This window comes from Schistocerca americana, chromosome 3 (genome assembly GCF_021461395.2).
Source record: "Schistocerca americana isolate TAMUIC-IGC-003095 chromosome 3, iqSchAmer2.1, whole genome shotgun sequence".
In the NCBI taxonomy this organism is placed as follows: Eukaryota; Metazoa; Arthropoda; class Insecta; order Orthoptera; family Acrididae; genus Schistocerca; species Schistocerca americana.
The window spans coordinates 880,702,807-880,720,056 of NC_060121.1; the positions used below are offsets into that span (position 1 = coordinate 880,702,807).

The following is a 17,250-nucleotide window of genomic DNA, read 5'->3' on the forward strand; positions in this document are numbered from 1 at the left end:
TTCTGTCATTTATGTTTATGATTCTTATTTTATTAATTGGACAAGGAAATGAAATAAATTCCAGTTAATACATTCATTCACAATTATTATTACTAATCTACTTTTGTTTGAAATTACTAAAAAAGTTCTACATACCACAATGCTACAAGCAAAGCGTTCTTATCAGCAGTAATAAAGCTGGTATTATCGAACAATCTGCCAATGAATCTCCAGCTACTACTCAAAAACTAATTGCATGCAACAGAAAAATTGATTTTAAAACTGTTGCAATATTACCTGGAAGATAAGTCGTTTGAGTTGACAAAGTGTAGTAATGATTTATATCACACAGCGTACCTTTCTCAGCATAATAATTTTCACACTTTTTCTGTTTTTATTTTTCATTATTATTATTATTATTACTTTTTGTTTGCTACAGAAGAATGCTGAAGATTAGATGGGTAGATCACATAACTAATGAGGAGGTATTGAATAGAATTGGGGAGAAGAGGAGCTTGTGGCACAACTTGACTAGAAGAAGGGATCAGTTGGTAGGACATGTTCTGAGGCATCAAGGGATCACCAATTTAGTTTCGGAGGGCAGCATGGAGGGTAAAATTCATAGAGGGAGACCAAGAGATGAATACACTAAGCAGACCCAGAAGGATGTAGGCTGCAGTAAGTACTGGGAGATGAAGAAGCTTGCACAGGATAGAGTAGCATGGAGAGCTGCATCAAACCAGCCTCAGGACTGAAGACCACAACAACATTTTAGTTTTCAAACTTCTCCTGTTTCTCGTGGTCTTTGTACTGGATTAATTTATGTATTCAACACATGGGAAAGAAAATATTGTATTGCTAAGTCACAATATTTACTGGTAATATTTTCGATTACTATTCTTTAAGTCGGGTAGCTGTCATGGGATAATTTAGAGTTGAAAGTTATTCTTTGATTTATTGATACTTTTTCTGGAAAGAATTGTGTGGACTGTAATTGTTACCGAGTCCACAAATGGTACCACACCACAAAACACGGCTGTGAACATATCTAATATGCATGATGTAATTAGAGAAGGCACACAGAAAATTCTATATTTTTCAATACATAGAGTCTGATTCAGCAAACCACCTAATTTTGAGACTTTGTTTTCTGTAATCCTAGTATTTCATGCACATTCACTATGTTTACTATATGCACAGACTAAGTAGACACTTGGCGTGATGGCTGATGGGAGGGATCGTTAAGGGATTTCCAATTTACAGTCCTCACACCAAGTGTCAACCTAGATTGTTTTTAAATATATTTTAAATAAATTTTTCCCGCGTGGAATGTTTCCCTCTATTATATAGATTGTATGTAGAATAGATATGTCATATCTTATAAAAGATGAAAACTGCATTTCGGAAACTGTTTTTCGCTGGATGTTTACATGTTAAGGCCTGAAGCTGATTTTCTAGTCCAGTTAAGTATGGAATAGAGAAAACAGCTATTCCAGTTTCTGATTTAGTCAACATAATCACTATTTCTCTTTAATTAAATATTAGAAGTAGACAGCTTCATGCTTGGTCTAATATTTCCACTCCTCCTTCACTGTGCAAGAAATGACTCCATCCATATTAGCAGAAAATTTTAAAAACAGAACGTAGCTTGACACGCCAAACATGTTTGAAAAACCGTTGTGCGCTTACGTGGTAAATCGACTGTGGAAGTGGGAAACTTGCAGCTACAACCATATTTCTGGAAATGAACTTTGAGTGTCAACATAACCAACCAGAAACGGTGCTGGGAAATCAGCTTACGATATTCAGTTTTGCGAGCTCCAGAGGAAGACCTCAAAGTAAGTATATGGTATTGAAGTTAAAAAATGAAGACATCTCTAAAATGTACTAGTATATGGTATTGAAGTTAAAAAATGAAGACATCTCTAAAATGTACTCTGAGAAGATTGCTGAGAATCTTGCATTATACACCCCTAGTGTAAGTGATAACCTGGATCAGGAATGGAACGCTTGTAGGGATGCAGTCATTAAAGCAGCAGAAGAAGTGCTAGGGAAAGAAGGAAAACAACCAAGGAATTCCTAGTTTGATGAAGAATGTAAGAGAATAAGTCAGGAGAAAAATCTGGCATACAGGATAATGCTTGAGAAATCATATACTTGTTTAGCGGTAAGAAATTATCAAGATAATAGGAAAGACGAGAAGAAACTGCATTGGAGAAAGAAAAGGGAATGGGAAAGAAAGCAGATTGAAGAACTGGAGACAATTGGAAAAACAAATGATGTTAGAAAATTTTATCAGAAAATTAATAGTGAAAGACCTGTGTAAAAGTAAAAACGGGACACCACTAACCGATGACCAAGAGGTAGTGGAGAGTTGGGTAGAGTATTTCAGTGAACTGTTGGATGCTTCAGAGTCCCCTACTGAAGATATCCCAGTCCCTCCAGAAGATGATGCCATAGTACCTCTCCCTTCCCAAAGAGAAGTGAACAGAGCCATTGCCCGATTGAAGAACAATAAAGCACCAGGGACTGACAATATAACATCTGAGCCATTGAAAGCTGGAGGAGTTGAGCTAAATTGTAGGATCTACAAGATTTTTTGTGTCGTCTGGGAAAAGGAAGCGTTACCAGAAGAATGGAATGTAGGGATAGGATGTCTGGTGCATAAGAAAGGAGATCTATTTGAATGCAGCAACTACAAAGGCATAACACTTTTAAACATTATATATAAAGAACTATCAAATATCCTGTTTAGTAGACTTTCACCTGTAGCAGAAGATATTATTGGAAGTTATCAATGTGGGTTCAGACCAGGAAAGTCAACTGTAAACCAGGTATTTACTCTGCGACAAATAATAGAAAATACCAGTGAATTCAATGTTAGTGTGCACCATCATTTCATTGACTTTAAATCTGCATATGACACAATAAACCGGGCCTAACTTTATGAGGCAATGCGGGAATTTCGAGTGCCTGGAAAATTGGTGCATTAAATAGAAGTCACCCTTAAGTATCCCCAGTGTACCATGAGAGTGCAGTCAAGGCTATCACCTCAGTTTCTCACTTGAACTGGACTAAGGCAAAGAGATGGGCTTTCCTGCCTACTTTTCAACCTGGTTATCGAAAAAGTGGTACACGAATCAGGTAGCCACACAAGAGGAACTATCTACTATAAGTCTGTACAATTGCTGAGATATGCAGATGACTTGGAATTAATGAGCAGAACACTTAAAGAGATCTACAAAGAGCATTTTTGGCTCTAAAACTGAGTGCAGAGAAGATGGACCTGAGAATTAATGAAGGAAAGACAAAGTATATGTGTAATGGCACTAATCAACCCTTGCAGCCCACAATAACCCTTGATGGAATGACATTTGAGTGAGTGGAATGTTTCACCTATCTGGGCTCAAAGATAGAAGCAAATGGCACCACCTTCACTGAAATCATGGCTCGCATAAGTGCTTCTAACCAATGCTACTTTGGAATGTTGCGACATTTTAAATCCAAGCTTATATCAAGAGGGACTTAGTGCTGGCTTTACAAAACGCTGATATGCCCACTACTTACTTATGGCTTAGAAACCTGGACAATTATGAAACAGTGTGAAAACAAACTGAGATCACATGCAAGAAGTATATTGAGGAGGATTTTTGGACCTGTATATGAAAATGGGATCTGGAGAAGGTGAAGAAATGACAAACTTTATGACTGCTACAAGGAGGATGATGTGGTAAAGTTCATAAAGCTGTGCAGACTGAGATAGGTTGGACATGTAATGCAACTCGATGAGACAGATCCTGCAAGGAAAGCCTGCTGCAGTGAACCTGGAGGAAGAAGAGCAAGAGGATGTCCTAGGTTGAGATGGAGTGCTGAGGTAGGAGAGGACACTGCCAGTCGGTTGCCATAACTGGAGGTCCACAGCAAAGTCCAGAGAGGAATGACAGAAAATTATTGAGGAGGCCAAGTCCCATCCCGGAATGTAGTGCCAATGGAAGAAGAAGAAGAAGAAGAAGAAGAAGATGTAAACATAGTGATACAGATATCCGTATGACCTCTTGTTGTTTTTCCTTTTCTTTCTCACCACGTGTGAACTCATATCCGAAGCAACAGGTCCAATTATCAAATAAGTAGTCCACAATTCTTCTTGAATCTCAGTACACTATATTTTAAAATAAGGCTTACTACATAAAATCACAACAATAACACTATTATTTCTCCCTCATTAAGCCTAGATAAAAGCAGAGTAATCAAAGATGAGGTGAACTTTTGTCATATTAAAAAAATAAAGGTCTCACATTGAATATATTGCACCAAAGAGTGCCTCTTTTCCATTTTGAAGAGTAAATCATGCATAATCATATCTGTGATATCATAAGAAGATAAAAATATTACGACCTGTTTACTATAAAGAATAACGATTAATAAATTTTTTCCACAAGAAAAAGAAATATCTCTGCTTATTAACTACTTCCTTATTACACCACAATGGCTAAGCCAGGTTTACATCCCAAAAAGGCACTTTTATGTATTTGGTGGAGTATTTACAAGGTAATTTAGTTTGAACTTCTGAAATGTGGACAAAATGTGGATGCAGACTTCTACTGTGAACAACTGGATCAGGTAAATTAATTTTAAGTGAAAAGTGCCCAGCAAGTGTCAACACAAAGGGCATTATTCTGGAACACCCTAATGCAAGAGTGCACTGTGCAAGATGAACCCTGGAAAAAATTAATGAGTTGGATTGGAGGATATTACCTCACCAAACTTGGGTCTGGCTGTGAGTCATGTTAGGATAGCCTACGGTGAGAAATCCAGGTTTGAGTCCCGGCCCAGAAAGGGCCGGGAGGGGGGGGGGGGGGGGGGTTGTGGAAAGTGAAAGTAAAAGACTGTGAAATGCAACTGTGCATCTGTTAGCTACATCATTTACGGTAGACAGTACTGCATGTCTACCCCCTATTTTTTCAGCCAGTACATTGACACCAAGAACAACAAACGAAGAATAAAAGTAGGTGAGCCGCTACACCCAGTCCAGCATGTCATTCCATTATACAGCTGATGGTTGTCCACATTCGAAACTGTGAACACATTTCACGGCAAAAGATTGTTCATAATGAGGGTGATTATGTCACTGATTAAAAATAAAAACTTGTTAATAATTTATCTGTTTAAATCCACTGTAAAAAATGTTACTTTCCATCCACCTAATATCTGCTAAAGAAACTGCACTTTAACAAAGAGATAGTGGGTTTCCCATCTGAGCATCTGGTTTTCGAACAGCTACTTCTCTTTTCTACAAAAGCCTTAAATTTTCCTGCAGGTAGTATCTATTTTTGGCCTAGTGAAATATGCTTCTAAATCCTTACATCTGTCCTCTACCCATTCTTGCTTAGCAATTTTGCACTTCCTGTCAACATCGTTTCTTAGATGTTTGTATTCCCTTTTGCCTGCTCCATTTTTATATTGTATTCCCTTTTGCCTGCTCCATTTTTATATTTTCTCCTTTCATCAGTTAAATTCCGTACCTCCATTGTTATCCCAGGATTTCTAGCAGGCCTTGTCTTTTTACCTATTTGAACCTCTGCTGCCTTCACTATTTCATCTCTTAACACCACCCATTCATCTTCTACTATATTCCTTTCACCTGTTACAGTCAACTGCAGCCTAATGCTCCCTCTGAAACTCTCAACACCTCTAGTTCTTTCAACTTATCCAGGTCCATCTCATTAATTTCCTATCTTTTTGGAATTTCTTCATTTTTAATTTAAACTTCATAACCAATTAATTGTGGTCAGACTTCACATCTGCCTTACAAATGACTTGTAATATAAAATCTGGTTCTGAAATCTGTTTTACCCTTTTCTAATTAGCCTGAAACCTTCTGCTGTCTCCAGGTCTCTTCCACACACAACCTTCTTCCATGATTCATAAACCAAATGATAGCGATGATTAAATTATGCTCTGTGCAAAATTCTATCAGGTGGCTTCCTATTTCATTCCTTCCCCAGTCTATATTCACCTACTATTTTCCTGCTCTTCCTTTTCCTACTATTGAGTTCCAGCCCTCCATCACAAATAAATTTATGTCTTCCTTAACTATCTGAATAATTTCTTTTATCTCATCGTATGTTTCTTCAATCTATTCTTCATCTGTGGAGCTAGCTCGCTTATAAATTTGTATTAATACAGTATGTGTGGGCTTCACACCTCTCTTGTCTACAATAATGTATTCACTACGCTGTTCATAGTAGCTTTCCTGTGTTCCTATTTTGTTACCCATTATTGAACCTACTCCTGCATCTGATTTTGTATTTATAACGCTAAATTTACCTGACCGGAAGTACTGTTCCTCCTGCCACTGAACTTCTGTTCCTCCTGCCACTGAACTTCACTAATTCTCAATGTATGTGTCTTCAACCTTTCAATTCCCCTTTTTAAATTTTGTAACATACATGCCCGACTAAACAATCTAACATTCCACACTTGATCCCGTAGAATGCCAGTTTTATTTGACCTGATGACAACATCCTCCTGAGTAGCCCCACCTGAAAATGCGAATGGGGGCATATTTTACCTCTGGAACATTTTACCCAAGAAGATGCCATCATCACTTAACCATACAGTAGAACTGCATACCCTTGGGAAAAATTATGGCTGTACTTTCCCCTTGCTTTCAGCCATTTGTAGTATCAGTGCAGCAAGGCCGTTTTGGTTGATGTTACAAGGCCAGATCAGTCAATCATCCAGACTGTTGCTCCTGCAGCTACTGAAACAGGTGCAGCACCTCTTCAGGAACCACATGTTTGTTTGGCCTCTCAACATACAACCCTCTGTTGTGGTTCCAGCTATGGTACAGCTATCTGTATTGCTGAGGCATGCAAGCTTCCCCACCGAAAGAGAAGCAGTTGTATAAATGTCTCAAATGCAAAACCACTACTAAGCAAAGAAGGGCAAGCTGCAAGATGGAAAGAGTCTATAGTGGGTCTAGGGAAGACAGATGAACTTGAAGGCAGTATTATAGAAATGGAGGAGGATGTAGATGAAGATGAGGTGGGAGATATGATACAGCAAGAAGAATTTGACAGAGCACAGTTTCGATTTCAGAGAAATGTATGAACACGCAAGGCAATACTGACACTATGACTTATCTTAGAAGACAGGTTAAGGAAAGGCAAACCTACATTCATAGCGTAATCAAACAACAGAAAATCAAGGATGGAATGTAACGTAGACTTAGAGAAAGCTTCTGACATTGTTGACTGCAATACTCTTTGAAACTTAGAAGATAGCAGGAGCAAACTAGAGGGTACAAAAGGCTATTTACAACTTTTATGGAAACTAGACAGCAGTTATAAGAGTTGAGGAAGCAGTGTTTGGGAAGGGAGACAGGGTAAGAGCCTATATTTGATGTTATTCAATTCGTACATTGAGTAAGCAGTAAGGAAAACCAAAGAAATTTGGAGCGGGAATTAAAGTTTAGGAAGAAGAAATAAAAACTTTGAGGTTTGCTGATGACGTAATTCTGTCAGATACAGCAAAGGACTTGGAAGAGCAGTTGAACAGAATGGACAGTGTCTTGGAAGGAGGATATAAGATGAACATCAACAAAAGCACTGCAAGGATAATGGAATGTAGTCATATTAAATCAGATGATACTGAGTGAATTAGGTTAAGATGTGAGACACTTAAATTAGTAGATAGGTTTTATTTTAGGGGCAGCACAATAGCTGATGATGGCCAAAGTAGAGAGGATATAAAATGTAGATTGGCAAAGGCAATAAAAGTGTTTCTGAAGAAGAGAAATTTGTTAACAACAAATAGAGACTTAAGTCTTTTATGAAGGCATTTGTCTGGAGTGTGGAAGTGGAACATGGATGATAATTTAGACAAGAAGAGAAAACAAGCATTTGAAATGTGGTGTTACAAATAATGCTGAAGATTAGATGGGTAAATCCTGTAACTAATGAGGAGGTATCGAATAGACTTGGGGAGACAAGAAATTTGTGGAACAACTTGATAAAAGAAGGGATCAGCTGATAGGACACATTCTGAGGTATCAAGGGATCACCAGTTTAAAATTGGAGGGAAGCATTGAGGGTAAAAATTGTATAGGGAGACCAGGAGATGGAACAAGTACTAATCTAAACTAATCTACAGTAAGCAGATTCATATAGATGTAGGTCGCAGTAGTTATTGGGACATGAAGAGGCTTGCACAGCTTAGAGTAGCATGGAGAGCTGCATCAAACCAGTCTGTGGACCGAAGAGAACAAGAACAACAGCAGCAGCAGCAGCAACAACAACAACAAAGAGATAAGCAGATCCCTGAATCCTACATGATTGGGAGCTACTGACAAAAGCAACTGCAGATTTACAATATTTAGGAAAAGACCGATTGCTGCTCACCATAAAGATCACAAACTTAGTATCAGAGAGGCATGATGAAAAGACTGCTGCTTACAAGCTTTTTGCCAAAGCCTTCTTCAGGAAAGAAAAACACGCATGACTGCTATCTTAGCCCATTCCAGTCATAATTCTGGCTGGAGTGGCCGGACATGGCAGTCATGTGTGTGTGGCATTTGCTTGCTTATGATGTGTGTGTGTGTGTGTGTGTGTGTGTGTGTGTGTGTGTGTGTGTGTGTGTGGGCACGGTTTGCACACCAACAATAAATTCTTGAGCCTTCGATGGCTGTGACACTATCACCGTCATCAGGAGTTATAACCAATGGTTGTTTAATTGATAAATGTTCACTGATAGCGATGAAACAACAATTGTGATACATGTTACCGACTGGTTATACAACTTTTATATGTGCTATTGATATATCTATATGTAAACCATCTGTATGGTATCAGATGTCTGTTCCATATTTTTTGACATTTTGTCATCATAATCTTGTCATCTGAATCTTGTAATCAAATGATATCATACTGTTTTTGCTGACTGGAAGATAGTCTTATGGAACAAATTAGTTTAATAATTATTATAATAATATGATGACTAAATTTTTACATGTCAGCACAATGTGTTTGCAAATGACATTCTTTAATGCATGTAGCCACACAAGTGGAATGCTTGAAACGTAATACAGGTAGACAATTCCTTAGGCCGCAAAAAAACTGAATGTGACATTCTTTAAATTTCTGAAAGCTATGAAGCACTGTTTACACAGTTTATGTTTTTCAAGACTTATATCTCTCATCAGATTTAGCACTCTGTACTGAAACACATTTAGGAAATTCAGCAAATTCACTGGTGTTCATGTACTTACAATCTTCAGCATATCTTCGATGTCTGTATTCCAGGCATGTTCCATGAACACCTGACATATCGTCTGTATATACCATGTTCCAAGATACTTATCTCGATGGGATACATAACCTGTAAATTGAATTTCAGAAATTTTGATAATGATCAGCAATCTTTACCACACAGAGTATATACATACAAAAATGTTATGTAATTAGCACACACCAGGGATGGTACAGAAAGCAATGAGCATATCTGAGACTTTCCGTATTGTATTCTGCACTCTTCCATCTGTGTATGTACGGATTTCCTTAGGTAGAGGTGGAGATGGCACTCCTATATCAGTGCAATTTCCTCTGCCAAAAATAATTTGCACTATAGTCTGACAATTAATGAAGATTAATACATGAAAAATTATATTAAAAAAAAAATGATGAGATTAAATTAGAGTCACAAAACAAATTATTAACTCTTTTGGGGAAAAAGGCTGAATGTTCTGTCACACAAGGTGTAAAAATATAAGCAACAAAACTTACCGACAGGTCTGGAAAAAGAATATTTTTGGTTTTCCTTGCAAGTTCGGGCAGCTAGCATTGTCAAATTTGCTAATCACCCATTCGACATCCCGCAGGCCCCCATCATAGCAGATGATACTGGTAGAGTTTGCGAGAGGACCTGCACGACCATGACTCATTACAGCAACGACACAAGAATCCACCGATTTATGGCCTTCCAGCTTCGTAAATTCTTCTATTTTTCTTTCCATTTCCTAAAAATGATAAGAAGGAATTTTGTGATTCATCAAGAGATGAGGGTGTTATAACCTTTAATCACTAATAAAGTGCGTGGAGATACAAAAGTAGTAACACTAGCGGGTTACATGTTACTAACTCCGTATCTGTCATTCGACTGCCGGGCCGTGACATGCGGCCGGCGCCGTTCATAACCAGGTGGCGCTCCCGCGCTCGGCCGAGCTGCGGAGCGCCTCTATCGCCGTGTTCGCGTACTAACGTAGCGGCACTTTTGAATGTCGTGGCACTGTCACAACACTTTTCCCCCCTTGAAAAAAAAAACGCTCACTTTCGTGGAGACACGGACAGTGCGGAGACATCCATGGCCTCTTGGGAGGTCCCGAGAAGATCCCGCGGAGAAACACGAGAGTATGGTCGAAAATGTCCAGGACGGAAGCTGGCGCGTGGAACGTGCCTCCTGGACGAGATGATGGGTGAAAACTCCGGAGCAGCATCCATAGGTGTCGTGGACCTGGGGGTGTGCTCCAGCGAGATGGGTCCCGGAGAAGGCGGCGTCGTGACTGGGGCCGGTCCCGGCGTACTCGGAAGCGGTAGCTACGGCGGCGGCAGCAACACGCCCGGAAGATCGGCAGCAGTGACAGGACTGGCTTCTCGGGCTGGTGGAGACGAAAAAAGGGGCGGTGGTACCGGCGTGGCCACCACTCGTGGGCGCATCTGGTCGTAATGGCGAACAACCATGCCGTCGTCCGTACGTATTTCACAAAGCCGGCGGCCGCGAAGAGCCTGGACCACCCCTGGAATCCATTTAGGGCGAGATCCATACCCCCGTGCCCACACGTCGGCGCCCACCGGGTATTTTCCCGCACTAGGGGACACAGGACAAGGCCTGACAGGGTGAAGCAGATGCAGTAGGGTGCGCGGTTGGCGGCCATGCAAGAGTTCAGCAGGGCTGCGATCACCCAGAGGCGTGAAGCGATAAGAACTCAGAAATTGCAACAGAGCGTCATCTGTGGAAAAATCACTAAGGAATTTTTTCATTTGGCTTTTGAAAGTGCGGACAAGGCGCTCGACCTCCCCATTCGATTGCGGATGGAAGGGCGGTGCTGTAACATGATGAATCCCTTGTCCAGTACAAAAATCACGGAAGGCCTGCGAAGAGAACTGAGGGCCATTGTCCGTGACAATCGTGGATGGAAGACCTTCTAGCGCAAAGATTTTTGACAAAGCCAGCGTCGTCGCCGCAGTGGTGGGCGACGGACAGCGAACAACAAACGGAAACTTCGAGAAGGCGTCAATCAACAGTAGCCAATAAGTGCCGAGGAAGGGGCCGGCAAAGTCAGCGTGCACCCGTTCCCACGGCTGCGCCGGATCAGGCCACGGAGAGGGCAGAGTACGAGGCGCAGCCAGTTGTTGAACACACTGATCACACGCAGCGACCATGTGGGCGATGTCCGAATCGATACCGGGCCAATAAACGTGCCTGCGGGCCAGGGACTTAGTCCGAGAAATCCCCCAATGGCCCTCATGCAATAGTTTGAGAACAGCTTTGCGAAGAGAGGCGGGCACCACAACCCGTGGAGATGCGCCATCCGTGGCCAGAAGAACAACACCCTCACGAACAGACAGACGAAGGCGCAAGGCATGGTAGTTGCGAAGGGGATCCGACGCCCGGCCCTTGGTCCTGTCCGGCCAACCCCGCTGAACAAAACCGATCACCTGACGCAGGACCGGGTCCCGCGCAGTAGCCGACGCGACCTGCGAACCTGTAAGTGGAAAACCCTCGACCGCACGACGTTCTTCCTCATCAATGTGGAAACAGAGGAGTTCATCGCGATCGAAAACCGGGTCGGGGCCCATCGGCAAACATGACAACGCGTCAGCGTTGGCGTGCTGGGCCGTGGGGCGATAGTGAATCTCATAGTGAAAATGAGACAAGTATAAGGCCCAACGTTGCAGGCGGTGAGCTGCCTTATCCGGAAGCGACGCCGAGGGGCTGAACAGAGAGACCAGCGGCTTGTGGTCGGTGATGAGGTGAAACTTAGAACCATACAAAAAAACGCTGAATTTTTTCAGAGCATAAATGATAGCGAGCGCCTCCTTTTCTATTTGAGAGTAACGCCGTTGGGCATCGTTGAGGGTCTTGGAAGCGTAGGCGATGGGTCGTTCCGACCCATCCTCATACCGATGGGCGAGAACAGCCCCTAGGCCATACTGTGACGCGTCAGTCGCCAGAACCAAGTGCTGACCCGGACGGAATGTGGCAAGACAAGGCGCCGACTGCAAATGAGCCTTCAGGCGGACAAAAGCCTGCTCACACTCAGCGGACCAACAGAAAGGAACGTTTTTGTGTAACAGCTGATGCAGAGGATGAGCCACTGCCGCCGCGGAGGGAATGAATTTGTGATAATAAGCAACCTTGCCTAGAAACGCCTGAAGTTCTTTGACCGTAGACGGCTGGGGTAGAGCGGTAATGGCCGCAACGTGCTGTCATTGAGGGCGTATACCCTCATGGGACAAGTGGAAACCAAGATACACAATGGAGGGTTGGAAGAACTGAGACTTGTCCAGATTGCACTTCAACCCTGCTGAATGCAGAACCCGAAACAGTGAACGCAAATTGCGAAGGTGCTCCTCAGTGGAGGCCCCCGTGACAACAATGTCATCCAGGTAGTTGATGCAGCCGGGAACGGAAGCCGTGAGCTGTTCCAAAAACCGCTGAAAAATGGCCGGCGCGCTAGCGACGCCAAATGGTAACCGCTGGTACTGATACAACCCACAAGGAGTGTTGATGACGAGAAATTCCTTGGAAGATGCATCCAACGGCAACTGATGGTACGCCTCCGATAAGTCAAGTTTGGAAAAGAACTGGCCCCCAGCGAGCTTGGTAAATAACTCCTCAGGACGGGGAAGAGGATAAGTGTCAATGAGGCTTTGAGCGTTGACAGTGGCTTTAAAATCACCACACAATCGCAGACTCCCGTTTGGTTTAGAAACCACCACGATGGGCGATGCCCATTCGCTGGAGGTAACAGGAAGGAGAATCCCCGAAGCCGTTAACCTGTCTATCTCAGCTTTGACAGGCGCACGCAACGCCATCGGAATAGGGCGTGCCCGGAAAAACTTAGGGCGAGCCGTAGGTTTAAGAGTAATGTGGGCTTCAAAATCCTTGGCACGACCCAGACCAGCAGAGAACACGGACAAGAATTCAGAACACAAGCCATCCAGCTGTGGATACGGAATGTCCTCAGATATGAGGTGCACATCATCATCAATGGAAAACCCGAACAACTGGAAAGCATCATAACCGAACAGGTTTTCAGTGCCCGCATGATCCACCACATAAAACGTGAGGGGCCTAACAACAGACTTGTAGGCAGTGGAAGCATCAAACTGGCCAACGATAGGAATTTTCTGCTTATTATAAGTTCGTAGATTTCGCGTAACGGGAGACAAGGGAGGGGAGCCCAACTCCAAATACGTGCGAGAATTAATGAGAGTTACTGCAGAGCCAGTGTCCACTTGCATGCGAATGTCTTTATCCAGAACACGAACAGTAACAAACAACTTATTCGTTCGAGAAAGCACACAGTTAACATCCATGTCCGATGCCTCGTCCTCGTCGACAGGAACTTTAGGGGACTGACACACAGAAGCAATGTGGCCTTTTTTCCTACAGGAATTACACGTGGCCCAACGTTTTGGACACGCGGCTCTGTCATGCTGTACGAAACAACGTGGACAAGAAGGAAGGGCGGAACGAACCTGCTTCTGTGGTTGCTGTTTTCGCTGCGAGCGTGGCGGCCCAACGCGACGTTGTTGACGCGAGTGCACCGCTGCCACATCATCGTGTCCCTGTGAAACAGGCACATTGTCTGCGTCGAAAGTGGTCTGGACAGCGCCTACATCACACCACGCGTCTATTTGCGCACCAGCAGCGTGAGACACTTCAAACGATTGAGCGATGCTGAGAACTTCCGACAACGACGGGTTTGGCAATTGTAAGGCACGTTGCCGAACTTCTTTATCAGGAGCAAGCCGTAAAATAGCGTCCCGAACCATTGAATCAGTGTAAGACTCATGATGAGTGTCCGTGACAAACTGACATTGCCGACTCAGACCGTGTAGTTCCGCCGCCCAAGCCCGGTAAGATTGATGGGGCTGCTTACGACACCGGTAAAAAGCCACGCGGGCGGCAACGACATGGGTGTTTTTTCGGTAATAGTTAGACAATAAGTCACACATTTCTTGGAAGGACAGAGAGGCAGGTTCCCGCAGAGGGGCTAACTGAGATAGCAGCTGATAGATCCGTGGGGAAATCCAAGATAGAAATAACGACTTACACATAGGAGCGTCGACAACGCCGAAAGCCAAGAAGTGTTGCCGCAAACGCTTCTCATAATCCTCCCAGTCTTCAGCGGCCTCGTCATAAGGAGGAAACGGAGGCGGAGAAGAGGAAGACAGACGATGAGTAAGCGACGTCGACAACGCCTGAATAGCAGCCGTCAGCTGTGTTTGTTGTTCAATAAGCACTTGCATAAGCTGTTCCATGTCTGCCCCGACACGAACACACAAGTCCACAACGCAGGAAAAAAAATATCCGACCTCGTCGCCAAAAAGTGTTATAACCTTTAATCACTAATAAAGTGCGTGGAGATACAAAAGTAGAAACACTAGCGGGTTACATGTTACTAACTCCGTATCTGTCATTCGACTGCCGGGCCGTGACATGCGGCCGGCGCCGTTCATAACCAGGTCGCGCTCCCGCGCTCGGCCGAGCTGCGGAGCGCCTCTATCGCCGTGTTTGCGTACTAACGTAGCGGCACTTTTGAATGTCGTGGCACTGTCACAACAGAGGGATTAGTTAACAAGCAAATTATATAGGTTTCAATTAGAACACTATACACTGATGAACTTTGAATTAAATATAGCTTTTCTGTTGGAGAGATGGTGCGCCTGTGGTCCTGGTGAGTATAATGGGTTAAAATGGTACACAGTAGTCATAATAAAAATAATGTAATAATATGTTGAATTACAGACACATATCATTGACATAGATCAGCTGTAGGATTTTGGAACATACACTGTGCTCAAATATTATGGAATACTCGAAGAAAACAATCTGTTGACACAGTCAGCACACATTTAGAAAATATCGTTCTTGTAAAACACAGCTGGCCCTTTATTTACACGAAGTAATGAATGCTACCACCAGAGGATTTCAAGTTGATTCTATATTTCTAATTTCCAGAAGGTTTTTGACACTGTACCTCACAAACAGCTTCCAATCAATTTTCTTATCTATGGAGCATCATAACACAGTTCACAGTAACTGGTGAAAGCCATCAAGTGGAAAAGAAGTGATATCAGGCTTTCCCCACAGAAGTTCTGTAGCCCTCTGCTGTTCCTGATCTATACAAATGACTTGGGAGACAATTTGAGTCTGCAGGTGATACCGTCATTTACTGTCTATTAGAAGATCAACACAAACCACAAAGTGACAGTATTATGAAAATGATAGATTGCTATGTATTACATAGGGGAGATGCTGAGTTGTAGACAGGCACAATGGAAAGACAGCTAACCATTTAAGCTTTCAGACAAAATAGTCCTTGTTCGCAAGGAAACACATGCACATGCACACAAACACAAATCATATGCAGAAGAATGGAAAAAAAACTTTGCAGAAGCTGACCGCAGATAAACAAACAAGCAAAGCAATTCTGACCTTATGGCATATAAAATAGGTTGAAAATGGTAAAACTACATTTACTAGTGGAAAAATGCTCATGTTGGAACATAAAAAGGTGAATATATTTCTCTTTAACAGAGTGACAGAAGAATGAGGAACCAGCTGCTTCGATGCTCATTCTGCCTTCCTCACCAAAAGTTTTGGCACGCGACCGTATACACACTCTTTTAACACAGAACATTCTGAGTCATTTTATTCAGTACCTTTTTTGTAGTTAGGCCTTCACACTCTGCATCTCCCTCTCACTGCCACTATCTGTATATGTCTCTCTCCCACTGTTTCCTTTTTCTTCCAATGATTTATAGTGCGTCCCACTGCCACTGTCTCTCTATATATAAGTGTTAAAGTTTGCCATCTGGAAGGGTGTGGCCCCCCAAGCCTATTTATCATCTTCACTCATCCGTATTTTTCATTATGACTGTTGCCTCTCTCTTTTGCTCCCACTGCTTCTATATCCATTTCTCTCTCTCCGTTTCTCCCACTGCCACTGACTGACTGTCAATATCACCTCTCTCTTTAGGTTCCATCACTCACTCACTCACTCACTCTCACTCTCTCTCTCTCTCTCTCTCTCTCTCTCTCTCTCTCTCTCTCTCTCCTACTGGCACCCCCCACCCCCCACCACTGGTCTTTCTCTGCTACACTCTTCCAGTACAAAAAAAGCATGTGTATGTTCGGGATTGAGGTGCCTGGTACTTCACATTTCAGTCAGAGTCCTTTAATAAAGAGGAACATATTTGCCTTTCTTGTGCTCTGACAGGAGCATTTTCCACTGGTTCCCTTCTTTTCCCTGTTATACCAGGGTGTGCTGCTTGTTAAGAAATGAAGTCTATAGGTCAGTAAAGTTTTGAAACTTTATTTATATACTTTGACACATTTATATACTTCAACTCATGTAAAAAACAAATAAGTACACAGAACATAAGGTTAACACAAAATTGTTTGCTTTACATTTATTCTGGATACTTTGCTAATCGATCACAGTTCATCGAAAATGCCCGACTTATGATTTGTACCTTACAAGAGTAAGATGTTACTAGAAATATTTTACTGAATCTCCAGTTTTACATAACTTTCGACAGTTCTTTAAGTTCTTTTCAGGCATGATAAAAGCATTTTTAACCCAATTTTCATCACTGCAGTACCATGACAAAGTCTTATTGCTGAAAAAATGCTGACTAAAAATATAGTTTGAAATTAGAATTATATATTAATAACTTCAGCTGCTGACGGGCATTGATATATATCAACGGGGACAGGTGAAAATGTGTGCCCGATCAGGACTCGAATCCGGGATCTCCTCCTAGTCCCGGTTGGGGCACACATTTTCACCTGTCCCCGGTGATATACCGGTATATCAATGCCCATCAGTAGCTGAAGGTATTAATATATAATTCTAATTTCATTCTAGACGGCTACAGGTCACTAATGGTGTCTGTTCTCTCGGGTGTGTCCGAAAGAACAGACACCATATCCATATAAGTATATAAAAATATAGTTTCGTGGCCCCAGAACACTTTTGAT

At 42.4% G+C, this 17,250-nt stretch overlaps 1 protein-coding gene across 1 annotated transcript in view; it reads right to left on the minus strand.

The window, feature by feature from the left end:
- Window positions 1-17,250, minus strand: part of LOC124607215 (caspase-2) — an 83,413-nt gene that overhangs the window by 4,146 nt on the left and 62,017 nt on the right. Inside the window, exons 6-8 of the mRNA XM_047139485.1 lie at window positions 9,762-9,994; window positions 9,451-9,581; window positions 9,248-9,357 (exon numbers count right to left, since the gene is read on the minus strand). Coding sequence (XP_046995441.1) covers window positions 9,248-9,357; window positions 9,451-9,581; window positions 9,762-9,994 — 474 coding nt within the window. The remainder of the gene's footprint in view (window positions 1-9,247; window positions 9,358-9,450; window positions 9,582-9,761; window positions 9,995-17,250) is intronic.